Genomic DNA, 18,702 nt, shown 5'->3' with positions numbered 1-18,702 from the left:
TCTACTACTTTACAGGCACATTTTACAAAGAGCATCTAAGAGGGGTTCTGAATATGTGAACATAGGGGTTTTATAAATCCAGTTGAAATTGAAACTGCCACATAGATTTTTGCATCATAAATAATTTATTTTCCAACATAAATATTTAAATAAAGAATAAAAATAACTAATTCATAAATTAATTTAAAAAGTTAAAAAACATCTATTGTCTTTTCAAAGGCACCCCATTTCCTGTCAGACACTGAATGAGCCTCTGCTGGTTGAAGAATGCCTGAACTCATCGGCTGGTCAAGACATGGTGCCTACTGGGCCATCTTCAGTTTTGGAATTTGTCTGTAAGTCTGTTAATGAAGGAGAAGTTCCAGTAGAGTTCATCTCTGACTACTGTCCAGGCACAGCTGCTGTACTCCTTGGCCTCCAGGTACGTCAGGATCCTCATATAGTAACTCTTCAGGCGCATAATGGGGCTGGAATATGCCCAGGTTTTGTTTTCCTCCCCTAGTTTCCCGACCACTGTTCTGTTCAGGAGGTCCATCTGATGATTGAGTTTAGCATGGAGGTCTTTGAAAACGGTCTCATTCCAGCCAGGGTTAGTGTAGCCTCTTTTTAATACATGAAAGATGTCCTTGAGCATCTCATAGATGACAAAGGCAGCATGCTCCTTCTGGAACTGCTGTGGATGTTTGATCTCCTTGGGGATCTTGAAGTCCATCCCATCACTGAGGCAGTCTGCAGGCCTTCCGTTCAACTGCTTTAGGAGCTTCTGACATTCCTCACTGCTGTTTAACTGTTGGAGTCGAAGCAGGTTGTAACTTAGGGAAAGAGCTGTGGTGGAGAAGCACAACAGGAGAGCCAGTTGGAGGATGCACCTGTTGTTCATGATGACAACCAGAACAGCGCTGCCTACAATCTATGCAAGGTGGCACAGACTGCAAAGGTCTGCAATGTGAATGTCCTGGCTCCATGGGGATGGGCTATTTATATGGGATGGTCCTCTCTGTTTCAGAGGAATTTCCCACTTTCAGTTCTCCCTTTCATTTTTACTATGTCATTTTCTTCTTATTGCATTCTTAAGAGTTTCTAAAACCCTTTTTATTTAAACTCCTGATTACTCTATATAAGGTATATTAGGGAAAAGATATACAAACTGTGAGAATTTCTAATATTGTATAGTTTCAGTAATTTCACAAGAAAAGGGAGAGAAGGGACTTGAGAGGAAACAAAGAAGCCCCAAATAGCTAAGAGTCATTAACTGAAAAAACACTCATAGAACAGCAACTGGATTGGGGGTTTTGCCTATTGCAATGGTAGGTTCATGTGCGAGGGTCTGGGGGAGTTCTGAAAGGACTTGGAATAGTGCAGGGAAGAGAACGTTTCAAACCAACTGTGTCTGAAATAGTAACATGTCTTCCATTTTGTTGGCTTACATCCTTGCTCTTGAAGTTGTTAGCAACCATGTGAGGAGTCTGACTGCCCTGAGACTACTGTACTGTAGGAAAGCACAAACTAGCTCAGGGGAGGCCAGGTGGAACTTGGCAAGATCATTTAAATGTTTAAGCAATTAAATCCTTTTAATTTGCAGTATTATTACTAGAAATCTACCTATGGCTGTCCCTGCAGACGTGTGTGTGAGTGTATAACACACACAATATCTATAAATGACCATTGCAGCAATGTCATAATAATAGATACAATTATCTATCAAGAAAGAAGTGGTTAAGCAATACCATAGTACAGACAGAAAGGAATATTATTGAACCATTAAAATGGAAACAGCTGATATACACTTATGTCACAAATATGTTTAATGAAATGAGTATGATTTATGAAATATATAATATAATATTCATTAATATATAACATAAAACAAATATATGAAATATATAATTAAATCATATAATATCTGTACAATGTAATATATATCATATAGTATAATTTATTGTCATAATTATTATATATTATATATAATATATTATCTATAAAATAATTGAAATGATAATATTATTTGTTTTATAAATTAACTGAAAGACACACACAAACACAAATTTACATGAATACATATGCTGACACATGCATGTCATCTTTTTCAACAGCTACATTCACTCAAATATTAATAGTAGTCACTTGCAGTGACAATGCTGACAGGGGTGAGAATGTGGCTTGAAAGAAAAACCTTTCCCTTTTTACTTGTGACTTTAGAAATTTTGTAATTTTTAGTAGACAAATTTTTATGTGCATTGTATTGATGCGTAACAGTGGGATTCATTATGCCATATTTATACATGCACACAACATAACTGGCTGCATCTCTCACCTCAGGACCTCCTTTTTCCTTCCCTCCTGCCTCCCCTGATCCCAATCACATAGGGTTTTCTCCAGGATAAAAGAGACATGAGGCATCTTAATCACTCAGTACATTTTGTTTGAGAAAGTTAAAAACCCTTCCTCTGTTTAATATATCTCTTATTTTATTCACATTTAATTTTTTCTATAACAAACACATATTATTGGTGTCATTAGGAAACACAGTTATAGAGGAAAGTAAATCCTAGTGTCTACAGCACTTACAGGAGGTGACTCTGGCTCATAACAACTTATTAGATATTTTAAAAGAACTGGAAGAGAAGAGTTTGACGATTCCCAACTCAAAAACATGTTTAAGGAGATGGTGGCATAGTCTGACTGTTAAATGTCCCCTCCATGCCATATGTTAAAGCTTGATCCCTAGGGAGCTGCCAAAGGGAGGTGGTGGAGGCTTTTGGAGGTGTCCTCCAGTGGGAGGTTTGAAGATCACAGCTGGTGGGTCCTTGAAGGACATTTTGGGACCCTGGCCCCTCCTCACTCCCTTTTATTCCCTGGATATGAGGTGGTCGGGTTTGGCCGATGAAGCTCTCCTGTGGTGACACCTTGCACTGTAAGGCAAACAAAGCAATGGACCAATTAATCATGGACTGCAACCACCAGAACGTTAAAAGTTAATTATCAAGGGTGTTTGTTATGGTATTCAAAAACTGACTAATAATGGTGAAAGTACTAGTTACTCTGTTTAAATCATTACACATTATAAACATGTATAATGATTATCCCACTGTACAATATAAATGCTTACAATTATCATGCCTATGTCAATTCAAAGCCCAAATTTGTTTGTATTATAAAGTATATAAGGTCCTATGAGAAACAGGTATATAATGTTGAAGAGAGAAAATTTATTTAAAAAAAGTATAGCAACATCATAATACTCATTTATTTTGTTTGATTTTGACACTAAAGGCTGATTTCCCCCTTTTTCTTTGTGTGGTTTTCCAATTTTCCACTGCCAAACATGTGTTCTCTTGTAATAGGCCAATCTACACAAAAGAGGAACAATCAACCACCAAGTGTCAAGGCCATTCTGCCTCTTCTGTGGGTTTTATTCTTACATTATGGCATTTTCATGTGAGCTCATAAAAGGCATTTAGCTTTTTCCTAAGTTCTAGGAAAAAGTAGATTCTAAAATAATGAGTTTTTTTAAAAAGAAAATGATCTTGCAGCTGTTTCACTTATGAATATCTTTTTATGTCAGTGACTGAGTAATTTCTTGGGGAAACTCCATTTTGAAAAGCATCTTAAGATAAGTCTGGAATCATCCATGGCTCACAACGCAAAGACCAATGCAAGGTGTTTCAGAGATCAATCCTTTCTATTCAGAGGGAGAACAATCCAGGGAGTCTGGTGATTAGGACTTGCCCATTAAGGACGACTTGTGAGCTCATTTAGAGTTGATCTCTCCTGGTGCAGCAGTGGGCCTTCTCCTTGGGCCACATCTACTGGTCTCTCCCATGATGAAATAGCCATCAGAGTTCATCCTATGGTAAGAGAAAAGCCACAGAACTGGAAGCTGTAGTACTAGTACTTGTAGTATTGTTACTAATTCTTGAACACTTACTATACACTGTTCTCTGAATAATCCTCATAATAAACATTTGAGTGATACATTAGTCCATTTCTTATTACTGGTAAAAAATTCTTGAGGTAGGCTACTTTTTAAAGAAAATAGGTCTACTTAGGTGGCAGTTCTAGAGATTTAAACTCCAAGATTGGGTGGCTCCATTGATTTGACCAACTCACTCTAAAGGTCAGATACAGTATAATTCAGGATAACTTAATAATGTCACTGTGTGTGTAAGTCACTTGTAACCCTGGTATAAAGCAGAAAATTTTAGTAACTTTAAGTAACTACAGCTACAAATATTTATTTATGAATACCCAATATAAAAAGTATAACATCAAAAACATACACTGTAAAAGGAGGATTAAACATATACTGCTTCTATACGAAATTGAATCAAGTTGTCAGTTTCTAGTAGACTGCTGAAATTATAAGATATTCTATATAAGCTTTATGATTACTACAAAGCAAACCATTGTTTTCTGTATACAAAATATCAAGAGAAAGGAATGAAAGCACACCACTTCAAAATCATCAAATCACTAAAGGACATAATAATACAGGAAGAAAGGAATGAATAAACTAACAAACAATCAGAAAGAAATAAACACAATGGCAATAGTAAGCCCTTACCTACCAATCATTTGAATAAATTCCAATGGACTAAACATTCCAATCAGAAATAGAGAGTGTCTGAACAGATTCTTCTAAAATGCCCCAACAGTATGCTGTCTGCAAGAGACTTCAGCTTTAAGGACACATGAGGAATGAAGGCAAAGGGATGGAAAAGCTATTCCACACTGACACTGACCAAAAGAGAACATAGGTAGTTGTACTTACATCAGAAACAGTATCATAACACAAGGAAGGTCCTTACACAATGTTAAAGGGGTAAATTCATTAAGAGTATTTAACCATCACAAAAACATATACATCCAACATCAGAACACCAAAATATACAAAGAAAGTGTGAATGAATCTGAAGAGATAAAGAGGTTGTAATGCAATATTGATAGCAATTTCTGTACCACTTTGGACAATGAAAAAATCATAAAAAATGAGGCAATACTGGAGTGGAGCTACACTTCAGTCCAAATGATCTTAACTAACATACATTAACAGAACTTTCCATCCTACAGCAGAAACCCATTCTTCCCAATTGAATATACAACTTACTCTAGAATAGATATGGTAGGCTACAAAACAAGTCTGAATAAATTTAAGATTACAATCATATCATATCAATATTATTTCCAAAATCAATGATATACAACCAGAAAAATATTGGAAATTAAATGACTCCCTCCTGAATAAGTAATGAGTCAAAAATAAATCAAAGGGGAAATTAGAAAGTACCTGAAAGCAAACAAATTTGGGAAATGAACATACCAAAACATGGAATGCAGCAAAAACAGTTCTAAGAGTGATGCTGATGGGATCAACACCTACATAAGGGAAAAAAGAAAGATCTCAAATGATGAAACCACCTTTTAACCTCAATAAACGACTAGCAGAAAGGCAAAGGAAGCCCCCACAGTGATTAGAGAAAGAGAGAGACAATGAAGATAAGAGCAGAAATAAATTAGAAAGAAACTACAAAGCAATAGGAAAGATCAGCACAAAGTGGACAAACTTTTGTTTACAGTAACTAAGAAGATTCAAAATAAATGAAATCCAGAATAAATGAGGATAGGCTACAACTGATACCACAGAAATGCAAAGGAGCATTAGAGACTACTAGGAACAATAGCATAATAAATTGATACTCAAAAAGAAATGGATACATGACTATTAGTACATAAACTATGAACAATAAATCATGAACAATAGAAATAAACAATGAACAATAAATCATGAACAGACAAATAATGAAAAGGGGGATTCTTCTCAATAATCAAAAATCATAGAACAACAAAAAGTCCAGGACTTGAGGGATTCACTTGTAAATGCTACCAACAATGAACAAGAATAACAGAAGAAGAAATACAACCTGTTAATAAATCTATGAAAAGAATGTTCAGCAACTCTAGCAAGTAGGGAAATGGAAATTAAAACTACACTGAGATTCCATCTCACTCCAGTCACAATAGCAGTTAACAAGAATAAAACTAACAATAAATGTTGGCGAGGATGTGAGAAAAAAAAGGGCCACACGTACATTTCTGGTGGGACTGCATTTTGGTAAAAACACTCTGCAAAGCAGTATGGAGATTCCTCAGAATCTATGAATGGAACCACCATTTGACCCAATTATTCCACTCTTTGATATATACCTAAAAGACACAAAATCAGCATACTTCAGTGACTCATCCACATCAATATTTATAGCAGCTCAATTCACAATAGCTAAGCTGTGGAACCAACCTAGATGACCTTCAGCAGATGAATGGATAAAGAAAATGCGGTATATATACATAATGGAATACTAGTCAGCCTTAAAGGAGAATGAAATGATGGCATTTTCATGTAAATAGATACAACTGGAGACTATCATGTTAAGTGAAATAAGCCAATCCCCAAAACCATTGGCCAAATGTTCTGTCTGATATGTGGATGCTAACTCACAATAACAAGTGGAGGAGGGTGGAGGGGCAGAAGTTCATTAAATTGGACAAAGGGGAATGAAGATAATGGCCTGGAATGGGAATAGGAAAGAGAGTAGAATGATTTCAACATAACTTTCCTATATTCTTATTTGAATATACAACCAATAAAACTCCGCCTCATGTAGGAACACAAAAATTGGAAATTATACTCCATGTATGTATGATATGTGAAAATACATTTTACTGTCATGTGTAACTAAAAAGAACAAATAAAAAAATTATAAAGAAGAATGAATACCAACTGCAATAATTAATTTGAATTGTCAACTTGATTGGACTAAAAGATGTTGAAGATTAAGGGATTTTTTACTGTGTTGGTGATGGTGACTAGGAATGATTGGCATGTGGGATAACAAACTGAATTAAAGACCCTACCTAAGTGTGGGCAGCACCATCCAATAGATTGGAGGCTTGACTGGAATTAAAGTTGGAAGGAAAAGGAAGCAGATGTAGATGAAAGCTCAATATTTCTTGAACAGGTTCTTGATTGCTGCTGAGATTGTCTAAGGACAGCAGACCATTTCTCCTTCACTTTTCCAAAGAAGACTTTAAAAGTGTTCTCCAGGGAGTTTCCAGAAGCCTCCCGTCTCAAACTGGGGTAGCATCTCTGAACTCTCTAGTTCTGAGGCTTCAGCATCTTGGACTGCGCAGCTACTGGTTCCTCCAGCTTTCCAGCCTGCAGACAGCCATTATGGTCTATCCAGCTTCTAGTTGTGTAAGCCAATCTAATAAATCCCCTTTTTATAATCATACCTCCTGTTGGTTCTAGAGAATTCTGTCTAATACAGCAACGCTACTCAAATTTTCCCAAATAGTGAGGAGGTGGGAACACTTCCGATTCGTTTTATGAGACCACTATTACCCTGAGATGCAAACCTACAAGATAGTATAAAATAGAAGCTTATTGGTCAATATGCCCAATGAGCATATTTAGAAAATCCTCAATGAAATCCTCACAAACAAGACTCAATAGTGAATTAACATGATCATAACCACAATCAAGTGAAATTCATCCCTGGCATGCAGGGATGATTTTGATTGTGTGTGTGTGTGTGTGTGTGTGTGTGTGTATAAAATACTACATTAAGAGAAAAAGGGATTAAAATGATATCATTCCAATAAATGCAGAAAAAATTGAGAAAAATTCAACATTTATTCATCACAAAAATTACCAACAAGGACTAGAGATACAATTCAATGGTAGAGCATTCACCTTGCATGTTTAAGGCACTTGGTTTGATCCCCAGTATCGCAAAAAAAACAAACAAGCATGAAAAAAATAGCAAAACAACTACTAAAAAAAAGTTTCAACACATTACATATAGCAGGAATGTACCTCAACATAACAAAGGCCATAGATGGCATGGCTACCATATATAATAGTGCAAAGTAAAACCTTTTCCTGTAGATCAGGAAGAGAACAAGGATGCCTGCTCTGGCCACTTCCTATCAATATTAGAGTCGAATTCCTAATCAGAGCAAGAAAAATGAAAAGCTGTCCAAATAAGAAAGGAAGAAGTGAACTGATTTGTAAATGACATGATCCTATAGAGTATAGAAAACTATAGATTTCCCACCAATGCAGTTCTTGAACAAATAGATTTATACAGTAAAGTTGCAGGATATGAAATCTGCATATAAAAATCAGCAGCATTTCTATGTGCTAGCAGTGAGATCAAAAGAAAAAATTTAATTGTTGAAGCAAAGGATCTGTACATTGAAAAATACAAAATACTGATGAAAGAAATTGAAGAGGAAATAAATTAATGGAAAGAGATCTTATGTTAGTGGATTGAAAGAATTAATAATGTTAAAATATTCAAACTATCCAAAGTCATCTATAAATTCTATGCAATTCCTATTGAAATTCAAAAGGCATATACTTCACAGATTAAAAAAAATCCAAAAATTTCAATGAAAAACCAGCAAACAAGAAAAAAGAAAAAAAATTGCCCAAGCAATATTGACCAAGAGGAACAAACATCAGTTTCAAATTGTACAGCAAAGTTATCATAGGCTAAACATCCTGTATAATGTATACATAAACATGCATAATTGATCAAAGTCCTGTTGGTATTATTATTTTGAACAAAATGTAATATTTTAGCCAATTAAGAATGAGAAATATCAAAATATTTTGCCTTCATTTATTTTTTCTTTGAAACTCTTCCATATTAAAAAAAAATACAGGATTGAGTTGCTCACATATAATTTTCCTTCTCTTTAAAGAAATTGTAACTTTTTTTTTTTTTTTTTTGCAAAGGAGGTCTCCTGGTATCCAATTCTTTCAATGTTTAACTGAGAAAGTCACTCTTTTCCCTTTCTGTTTGAAGAATGATTTCACAGGGTAAGAATTCTAATGATTAGGCCTCAGTTTTTACTGAGTCTATGCTCAGGATTGTGAACTTTACAAGCTGATTTTTAGTACATACCCTACCCCCAACCCTGTTAGGTGGGACAAGATTATCACAGTGAACTGGAGATGAGTATTTTCCTTCTCCTACATGGAAAACTGGAATGAGCTGGAGTTGGTTATTTCCCTTCTTCCATATGGAATGCTTGAAATGGCTCAGATTGAGGATTTCCCATCCAACTCTCAGTTGTCTCTAAAAATATCCAGTGGGTTAGATCCATATAACTAGTTTTTCCTAAGGGCAGAACTGTTCAGGAGAATCAAGTAGGACCAAATGTTTTATTTCCCTCTCCCCCAGCTGGAAGCACTAGGTGACTTCTCGTGATATTTTTTATGAGAACCCAAAAAATCTCTAGTAACGTGGGGCCCTCCCATGACTGGGTCCTCTGAAGTTTTCACTCCTGATTGTCCACCCTAAATCATCAGTGATGCATCAATTACTGGTGAAGTTTTCCTACTTGGGCACCAGGTCCTGCTACAGTTTCCCACCTGAGTCCCTGCTCCAGCAAGGTGAACTTCCTGTATTCCTGTCTCTAAAACCTTGCAGAGATTAACAGATTAGAGAGCATATAGCCCCATGTCTTCACCTCTCATGCATCCCAACAGTGCTAATCCTTCAGTCCAATCAGCATTTTACTGGTTGTCAAGACAGGATAGACATTTCCAAGCTCCTTGCATACAGAACAGACTTAAATGAATTTTTAATTTAATTAAGATTGCCAAATACCAGTACAAAGTATCTATACAATATAAAGCAGGTATATAGCCTTTCTCCTTGCATGGAGATTGATTTTTTTTCAGGTTTGGATACCAACGAGGCTTAAGCAAATTGGTCCTCATGTTTCTTCTTAACTGAGTGATGGATATTTTAGCATATGGTGGGTGGGAAGCCTAGTAAGGAGGGAAATAAGATTCTGCAGAGCAGGCTGCAAGGCAGGGCAAGGCTCTGGCTTCTTAAACTATAGAAATACAAATAATATATTGAATAAATACTTGTTCATTAACATATTGAAGAATATTTATTAAACAACTTCATATAAAATATGTTTACTCGATATTTCATAATATATATTAAATGTAAATATAAATGGTGACTCTGATTCTACTTTATTGAAAATTAAGTGGTGATTCTTGCAATTTAATTGAGCTGTTCTAAAAATACTTTTAATGAAGTTTTAGTGTTGGCTTACTTATAGATCTTGTGCATTCTTTTTAAGGTTTCTTCCAATGTATTTTTTTAGTTTCCAATGTGATTTTGGAAACATATTTTATACTACATTATTGTTCTAATTATGAATAGAATTAAATTTTATTATATTTTCTTATTTTGAAAGGGATTGATTTCATTTCATTCACATGTGTGCTTTACATTTAATGAGTAAATATTTAAAACTTTCTTATTTTAAATTCTCATATGGTGAATGTAAATATATAAAATAGAGAAACACAATCTCTTTGGGGGTCTCCATAATTTTCAAGATGCATCAGTGGGTCTAAAAATCAAAACATTTGAGCAGTGTGATGTTGATAATATTTACAAGTGCCTATTTGTATGGTTGATTGAGGAAGAGTATTATGGTTTATAATATTAATCTCTTTCTTTATTCAATGCTGTATTCAAATCAAAGAAAGACAAATGTGGCATTTTCCTGAGCAGAAGCAGTAACCATGGGGCAGTTCCAGATTCCACTTAGAGCCCAGCCCACGAGAACACTTGGGGATGGGAGGGAGGAGGATACAAAATATAGGAAGAGCCTGGTTGGAAGACAACATCATCCACCTGAACACAGAGAGTGAGAACCTCACCAAGACTCTCACTGGAGAAGCTGGATCAGCCATAGTTTCTGTGAAAATTGGAAACCACATGAAAGCTTATGTACAGCAAAAGGGGAAAGTCCCTGTTTTCCTCTCCCACCTACTGCCTCACTCACCACACTCAGTGAGTCACCAAGCTGCCCCTGCCCAGGTTGTGGGTTTTTGGTAATTACAGCAACAGTTGGAGGGGCAGAGAATTCTCCATCTGAGCTGTGAGAGGAGGGGGAGTGCCACTGGGTCAGACACTTCCTGTTCCTCTGTCCTTTTCCACATTCTGCATGTCTTGTCACAGGCCTTTAGCAAGACTGCTTCTTCAGTTTCAGTCCTACTCACCACCAGATCCAGATGTCAATAGGCCACTGTGCTGGGGACTGTGCCCAACTCTTGCCAAAGTTAGGATTTGGAATAAACTACCCCAAAAGTGACCCCTTAGAAACTGAGAAAACCACAGAAGTAAGAAAGTCATTCTCTTTTGTGTGTGTGCTCTGGCCATAACGTATGCTCTGTAATTCCTCCCCTAAAGTGGGCCATAGGATATGCAGTGAGCATCCTGCCCTATGCCCAGAGAACAGGCATGAAACCCAGAGACTCCCAGAAGAATCTGAGCAAATAGACCTTGCAGAGTCCCCCAGTTTGTTACCACTGGGTCAGACCCACATTTGGGCAGCCATCCCGCCACAGGCTGTGCCATCTTCATCTACCTTAAGCATGAAAGGCAGTTTCCATCCTCATTTCTGATTCCTTCCATATCTTGTAAACTCTGGCTAAATAAATTTGTCTTGCTTTTCTCTTGTTGGTCTCTCTTTTATTAAAAAATGTTAGCCTTGAATCCACAATTGCTGAGGAAAAGACTTCCTTTTCTCCCCCTTTCCAATATACAAAGTAATCTTCTTAAAAAAAACATTTATATTTTAGTTGTAGGTGGACACAATACGTTTTGTTTTATTTTTATGTGGTGCTGAGGGTCAAACCCAGTGCCTCACATATGCTAGGCAAGCACTTTGAGCTAAGCTGCAGGCCCAGCCCCACCCCCTTTCTATATACAAAAATTACCAGAAGGCCCTCCAGTCTGTACATCCTGCCACATTGGAAGGCTCCCATCAGTGGTCAGTGGACCTGGGACAGACAAGGGCTGCCCACCCAGCACCTCTAACATGTGCCCTCAGGACCCTGCTTCTATAAACTCCTGAGGAGCCTTCTCAGAGATGTTGTTCATCCTAAACATGAATCTACATTTCCTTTGAGATTCTAGGCAATTCTCTGTGCCATATTTAATTCTCACAATCCCTCTTAGGGCTATGATGGTTAAATTTAGCAATCACCTTGACTAGATGACATACTTAGAGAATGGTAAAGCGTTATTTATGGGTCTATGTGAAAGTGTGACTAGAGGAATTCGACTTGTGATTCAGTGAACTGAGTGGGAAGATCAATGTTGTCAGGTGCCATCTAAACAGCTAGAGGCCCAACCAGAACAGAAGGAAAAAAAAGGGACATTTCCTCCCCTCTCCCTCTGCTAAAACTAATACACTTGTTTTCTTTTGTACATCAGGACTCCATGCTCCCTAGCTCCATAGAATCCAGTATTTACACTAGCAGTCTCCCTGTATTTTCAGGTCTTGGCCTTAGAGAGAAATACATCACCAACTTCCCTGATTCTGGGGCTGCCAGAATTGGGCAGAGTCATACTACTGTCATCTCAGAGATTCCAGTTGCAGATAGCCTGTTGTGTGATTTCTTAGCCACCATAATCATGAGAGCCAATTTCTTTAATAAACCCCCCTTTATCTATCTATCTGTCTATCTATCTATCTATCTTTCTTTCTTTCTACATCAAATGTCTTAAATATGTTCAGGTATTTCCTGGAGCTGATAGCATGCAATGATTGGTTGACATGTTGGTAGAGATGCCAGGCCTTCTTACTCCACCACCACAATTTCATATACATCAATGCCCCTGGAGGCAACATTACCAGTTGTAGTGTGATTGTGCATCCTGAAATAGTCCTATGACTTGCATCTCCCTTCTCCCAACTGAAGTATGGGAGCATTCCTACCTACCCAATGAACTGGAGAGAGACATGCTCTTCAATGCCTCTGAAGGTAAGTCCACCAACGTCAGTCCAAGTGCAGATCCTGAAGCACACTGCTCTCTATAATCTGGAGCCAGTACTGCCCATGCAAGAACCTGCCTAGGGACTTAGGAAGGTATTCAAAAGACCCATTGGGAAGCATATCCATCTATTTAAATGATAACAAGCCCATCTTTTCAGATTCAACTGTGGATACTAAAGCAAGTTTTGTCCCAGTGCCAGCCCTACTGACCAAAGTCCTAGTCTTATCCATCCAGACCAGGCAGGATCGATGCCAACCTCCTAGCCCCTATAATCAGGCCTCTAAACTCCCTTCCATACTACAGACTCAACAGCTGCCATATGATCTGACTCCCTTTCCACCTCACATTGATGCCAGAAGGAATCCTGTCATCCTGGGGAAGCAATGGAGAAAATCTTTACCTGATGAAATAAGGCTATAAGAATGTTAGAGCTGCTTGCCCCTGCAAATGCACAGATACCAATGCAAGGTACATGGACCATGAGGTATGAGTCAAACACATCACCAACAAAGGAATAATAAATCACCACCAATAACAGATCCCAAGAAAATAGAGATATAAGAATTACCAGACAAAATATTTAAAATTAAATACATTAAAGAAGCTTAATGAGATGAAGGAGAAGACAGAGAGCTAAATGAAATCAAGAGAACAATTTATGAACCAAACATAAGTGAGATAATGGAACAGAACCCATGTAAAAGAATCCAATAGATTCTGAAGCTCAAACGTGTACTGAAAAAAACTGAAAAGCTTAATAGATACTTTCAACAGTAGGCTGAATCATGTAGAAGACAGAGTCAATAAACACAAAGACAGGCTGTTTGAAATAGTCAGTTAGAGACACAAAGAGAGAATTAAAACAAAGGACAAATGCAAAAGGAAACTATGGTACATATACCATCAAACATGAATATGTGACTTAAAGAAATGTGAAAGGTGACAACAGAGAGGATCAGAAAGCTTATTCAAGTAAAAATTGTGTGACAACTTCCCAAATCTTGGGGAAAATATTGACTGAATAACCGATGTGATTCTGCAATCTGTATACGGGATAAAAATGGGAGTTCATAACCCACTTGAATCAAATATATGAAATATGATATGTCAAGAACTATGTAATGTTTTGAACAACTAATAATAAAAATTTTTTTAAAAAAAGATTTTCTGTCAAGATCAGTTCATTAGCTGAAAGAACTTCTATCAAAATCAGTTCAATAAAGAACACAATGATGTGCCACACAATGACATTTTGGTTAAAAATGAATCACACAATATGAAGATGGTCCCATAAAATTATAACAGAGCTGAGAAACTTCTATTACTTAGAAAAAGAAACCTCTTCAGAAATACAAAAAAAAAAAAAGAATCCCCAGGAAAATTCACAGTGATTTGCTTTAGCAGAAGTTTCTCCGGGTTCAATATGGCTTGAATATTATGGTTCACTCCTTGAATCATTGTTGAGAGAGAGCCAACCTAGGGATCTTCCGACAGGAATTCCTACACAGAACTATTGTTGAAAGAAAGATAAATTTGTATTAAGATCCAGTAACTTAATATATATTTTTGTTGTCTATTCAGAACCTAGCATCAAACTAACTGAAAATTGTCAGTGAAAACAGCACTCTTGATGAACTCTATTACATGAGAAGATTAAATTTCAAAATTCCTGAAACTGCAAATTGCCTTCAAAAATTTTATTGAAAAAATTAAAGTTATAAATAATGACATTATTTCTTCAAAATAAACCATGCTATTCTCTCTAGATATTTTTGGTCAAATTAAAATGCAGGATGTATGACACTTATTTAAAATACTCTCAAGATTTAGATTTGAGATTTTTTTTTTTTTGCAGGTGCAAAACTCATAGATGAGATTGTGTTTGGGGATTCAGGAAAAAAATCATGTAATCGGTAGAGGTTGTCATCAGCCTGAGTTTCTTCTTTCTTTGCTGACTTTTCTTTGATGATTGCTAATGATGAAAAAGGACAATTCAATTTTCCTTCTGACAACCTCCCAAGCACAGGAGCTGTTTTCCCTTTCCTTCAGAGAGCAGATGATTCTTTGGAAATACTTATGGGGAACAAATCCCTAATGGAGACATGATTTTTCTACCTGTGTTAGCTTCAGTTGATCCAGACTGAGGCAAAGCCAAGAGAGTAGTTGATCAAGGAGGAACTCATCTCCAACAGCACAGTTATCCATTGTGCTGTTGAAATTGAACATCTGGCTGGATGATCAGATGGTAGAGATAGGTAGTTTCCGTCTTCTGGATTTGGGTGATCTTCCCTCTTTTCCAAAAAAAGTGGAAGTTGGCTCTGTCTTTTAGGCATTTCTAAGACCATCTGATGGTGATCAAACAAGACGACATCAACCTAATTTATTGATTTTACACCAGAAGGTAGTTGTACAAGTAAGTTTCAGATGTGGCCATCCAAATGGATACTTATCAGTCCAATGGGAAGTGTCTTTGACCTAAAGACAAAAGTGTGTATAGAACCAGATGCTGACAGCAAAGGTTTTCTCTTTGTATAGCTAGAGTGACTAGAATAGTCATTTTAACTTCAGTACACAAATAATTTAAGTTTTCTAAGTACTATCTTATTACCCATTTAATCTGCTTAAACCTCTGAATTATATCTTTTAAATTTCTGAGCTGGGCACAGGAGATTCATTGATGACATTGTCCTCCATTAGAACCCAATTTTACAAAAATTAGTGACTTCCAGTATCATACAGGACTATAATTCCAATCTCCCTATCTCACACAAACAAACACTCACACAGACACAAAGATACACTTTTTTTCATCTATAAATATTACTCTTCTCTCTACCAGAAATAAACTTTTAGTCCTGATGCTAATGTTCATTTTTCCCTCCTTCTTTGGCACAGAAAGTCTGCTCCCTCAGACCTATGAATCCCTGAAGTTGTTCCATGTTTTCCAAGATCATCTTTGGCAGTAAAGTTCCAGAATGGGACTGCACTTTGATTTATTCACAGCAGAAGCTACTGATTACTGGCGAATGGGTTTCTCTCTGTTCCTCTCCTTTTAGGACAAACTCCTTCAGTTCTGTGTGGTTGTGTTTCACTGAGCCAAAAGATCACAGTTAATGTAGACATTGTCTTTTCTGTCTACCATTTTCTTACTGAGGTCTACCATGTTCCTCGGTCTACCAATAATCGTAGGAGGAATCCAGGTCTTTCTCAGCTGTTTATAAGTATGGAGATTATAATTTCAATATAATAATATTTCCCCAACACCATCAGGCTCTCAAGGTGATTGTCACAACTAGTAACAAGTTCTGCTGTCAGATGACAAAGTGTCCTCAGTCCACACTCACCAGACTCATCTAGAGAGCAGGTGCACCACCTCTTCATGATGTGAGAACTTTGTTACTGAGACTCATTTCTTTATTGACAAAATAATAAACTCTCCATGATTCTTGCCACTGACTCTAGATTTCTTGGCACAAGGATCCTAGCATTCAGTAGTGACTTCTCCTCTCCTGATATATGTACTCAGGTATCAAAAGTATCAACAGTCTTCTAATTCTGAGATTAAAGGTTTGTTAAGATTAGGGAGCTAGAGGACTTGTCTAATAAGAATCATTTGCCTTCAATAGCCAAGTAAGATGTATTTTTCTAATTACAATTTTATTGTTAAATTCTTCCACTTTTTAGAATTCTTGTCTTCCTCAGATTTTCTTAGCTGGGCACAAGGCACTCATGGAAGATTCTGTCCCTCGTGTGAAGTCAAACTTACAGAAACACAAGGCCTTCAGCTGGCCACAGATAGTGTGGTTCCATTGGGGATCATTGCTCCTTGTCTTACTCTGACAGTGCAGGGTGGTGAGACCCAGGCTATCATGCCAAGGAGGAAAAGCCTTCTTTCCTCTCCTTCTCTTTGTGATTTTTGTCACTTTAATTTTTTTTTTGTATATTCTTTTTAATGGTGGTTTACCAGGAAATGCATTAGGCTTTTATAATGAAGTCAGACAAACAATGGAAAGTAGAAGAAAGGTGAAAGGCTGCACCTCTTTTCTGTATCAGATTTTGTTTCTCATTTCAACTTTCCTAAAAAGCAAAACTAGACAGTTTGTGGGTAAAAAGGAAAAGAAACAGATGTCATAATTTCACGAAAGTGAAAGGAGGAAGTTACTCTCCCTTGACTATTGGCAGAGTGTAAGTTAGTCACATGCAATGCAGCCAAATTGAGCCCCAGGGTCATGGCAGAGGGGAAGACTGAGGGCCAATGCTCAGGAACCCAAGGCAGGGAAATGCCTGCTTCTTTCAGAGGCTCAAAGACCAGTCAATGGACTGCCTGACTGTTCTCCCATTTAATCCAGATGTGATCATGCATTAAAACTAATATTAAATGAGAAAATGCTAAAAGCTTACTCATGAAGGATATTCTTTGCCCTTTTTTGGCTGGGGAAGTGGACTCTAATCCTCAGGTATGGGTCTGAACTCTTAACATTATGTTTGTACCTACTTAATGCAGATGCACCCACTGGAAAGAAAACAAAAGAACTGATCCACCAGTTTCTTCTTTTCAATAAATCCCATTAATAAAGGAACCCTCATAAATATCTTTGCTGCCATTGGAAATTGTGACCTTCCCATATGTGCATTACCAATGCCTATCCTGGTGGGAAGGCCCTACTCCATGTTTTGCTAAATGTGCTGCTCACTTATCTGCGTACATCCTTTCTGCCCAAGTACTACTTCATTTTGTTTTGTTTTTAAAAGAGTCTACATGGTGACCAAAATGTAAGAGATTTCATGGTTCCATGAATGATTTTTCCCATGCTGTGTTCATTTGCTGAACTCCATGGGTATAACTCTTGTCCCCTCTCATATCCTGCATGTGGCAGTGGTCTCAATGTCACCTGTGCTGAGAGCACTGATGTTGCCCACATCTCCATGGGCAACATGTACTTCAGTATTCTCTCCCTTTGAATTGGAATTATTTGAGCCACTCCTCAATGCTGCCCATTCATACTGTGGCATCTCCTGGGGACCCGCTGCTGCCTTGGTCAATTATTTAAGCATCTGTGTTCTCTCTCTGCACTCTCCAGCTACTGTTGACCCTTTCAACTTTTCATGTCTTGATGTGTACATTGGTTTTCTAAGGAAATGAAACCCTACCTCTGTGCAGGTCCTACCTGGAGGCTTCTAATGGCAGCACAGAGGAACTATTGGAATCTTTACCAGCTTATCAGGAGCAAGTGTTTGTCTATGGACTATCTTTCTGTGTTCAGTAGGCCAACCTTGGCCTGTGAAGTGTGAGGTTTGGCAGGCAGGGAGGGTTGAGGTGCGGCCATGTTCACCTCTTGCTTCTTATAACACTGAGCCAAGCTTTCTCCAGCTGGTGTTTTCCGAGTCACACAGGGCAGTACCAGGGATCTCCCATTATCCTTCTCTATTCCTGTTTCCAGACTGAGCTAGAGCCCCCCCCCCCCCCCCCGCTGCCAGCTCCACGACTTCCTCACCTGGTTTCCAAGACTTTCCACCGTATAATAAATTAACATCTGGATATGATCAAGATGGTTCCAGAGATGTTTCAGTTTAAGTTGAAAACACAGAGCCAAATATTGCAATTTTTGTACAAGGAGCATGACATGGGAAAGAATTTAAAGTAAAGTGACATAAAAGAGGTAAACAACATTAAAAATAATTAAAGAATGAACAGGGAAATAATGTTGAAAGATGTTTTCAAGTCAGAGTGCTATGAGAGAGAGAGAGAGAGAGAGAGAGAGAAACAGAGAAAGGAGGAGAAAGGAAACCCACAGGTGAATTAAGAAATTGCAAATCTTTT

The 18,702-nt window shown here is 37.4% G+C and overlaps 1 protein-coding gene across 1 annotated transcript; it reads right to left on the bottom strand.

The window, feature by feature from the left end:
• Positions 1-316: 316 nt before the first annotated feature.
• LOC144254329 (interferon beta-like) lies at positions 317-880 on the bottom strand. Its single transcript, XM_077797337.1, has one exon. It carries the CDS (start codon positions 878-880, stop codon positions 317-319), a length of 564 nt encoding a protein of 187 aa, XP_077653463.1.
• Between the last annotated feature and the right edge of the window lie 17,822 nt (positions 881-18,702).

This window comes from Urocitellus parryii, chromosome 4, assembly GCF_045843805.1.
Source record: "Urocitellus parryii isolate mUroPar1 chromosome 4, mUroPar1.hap1, whole genome shotgun sequence".
In the NCBI taxonomy this organism is placed as follows: domain Eukaryota; kingdom Metazoa; phylum Chordata; class Mammalia; order Rodentia; family Sciuridae; genus Urocitellus; species Urocitellus parryii.
This window is presented reverse-complemented; position numbering and strand designations above follow the sequence as displayed.

Bases quoted from the DNA above. Each gene is read 5' to 3' on its own strand.
- LOC144254329 (XM_077797337.1), bottom strand. From the start codon at position 880: ATGAACAACAGGTGCATCCTCCAACTGGCTCTCCTGTTGTGCTTCTCC.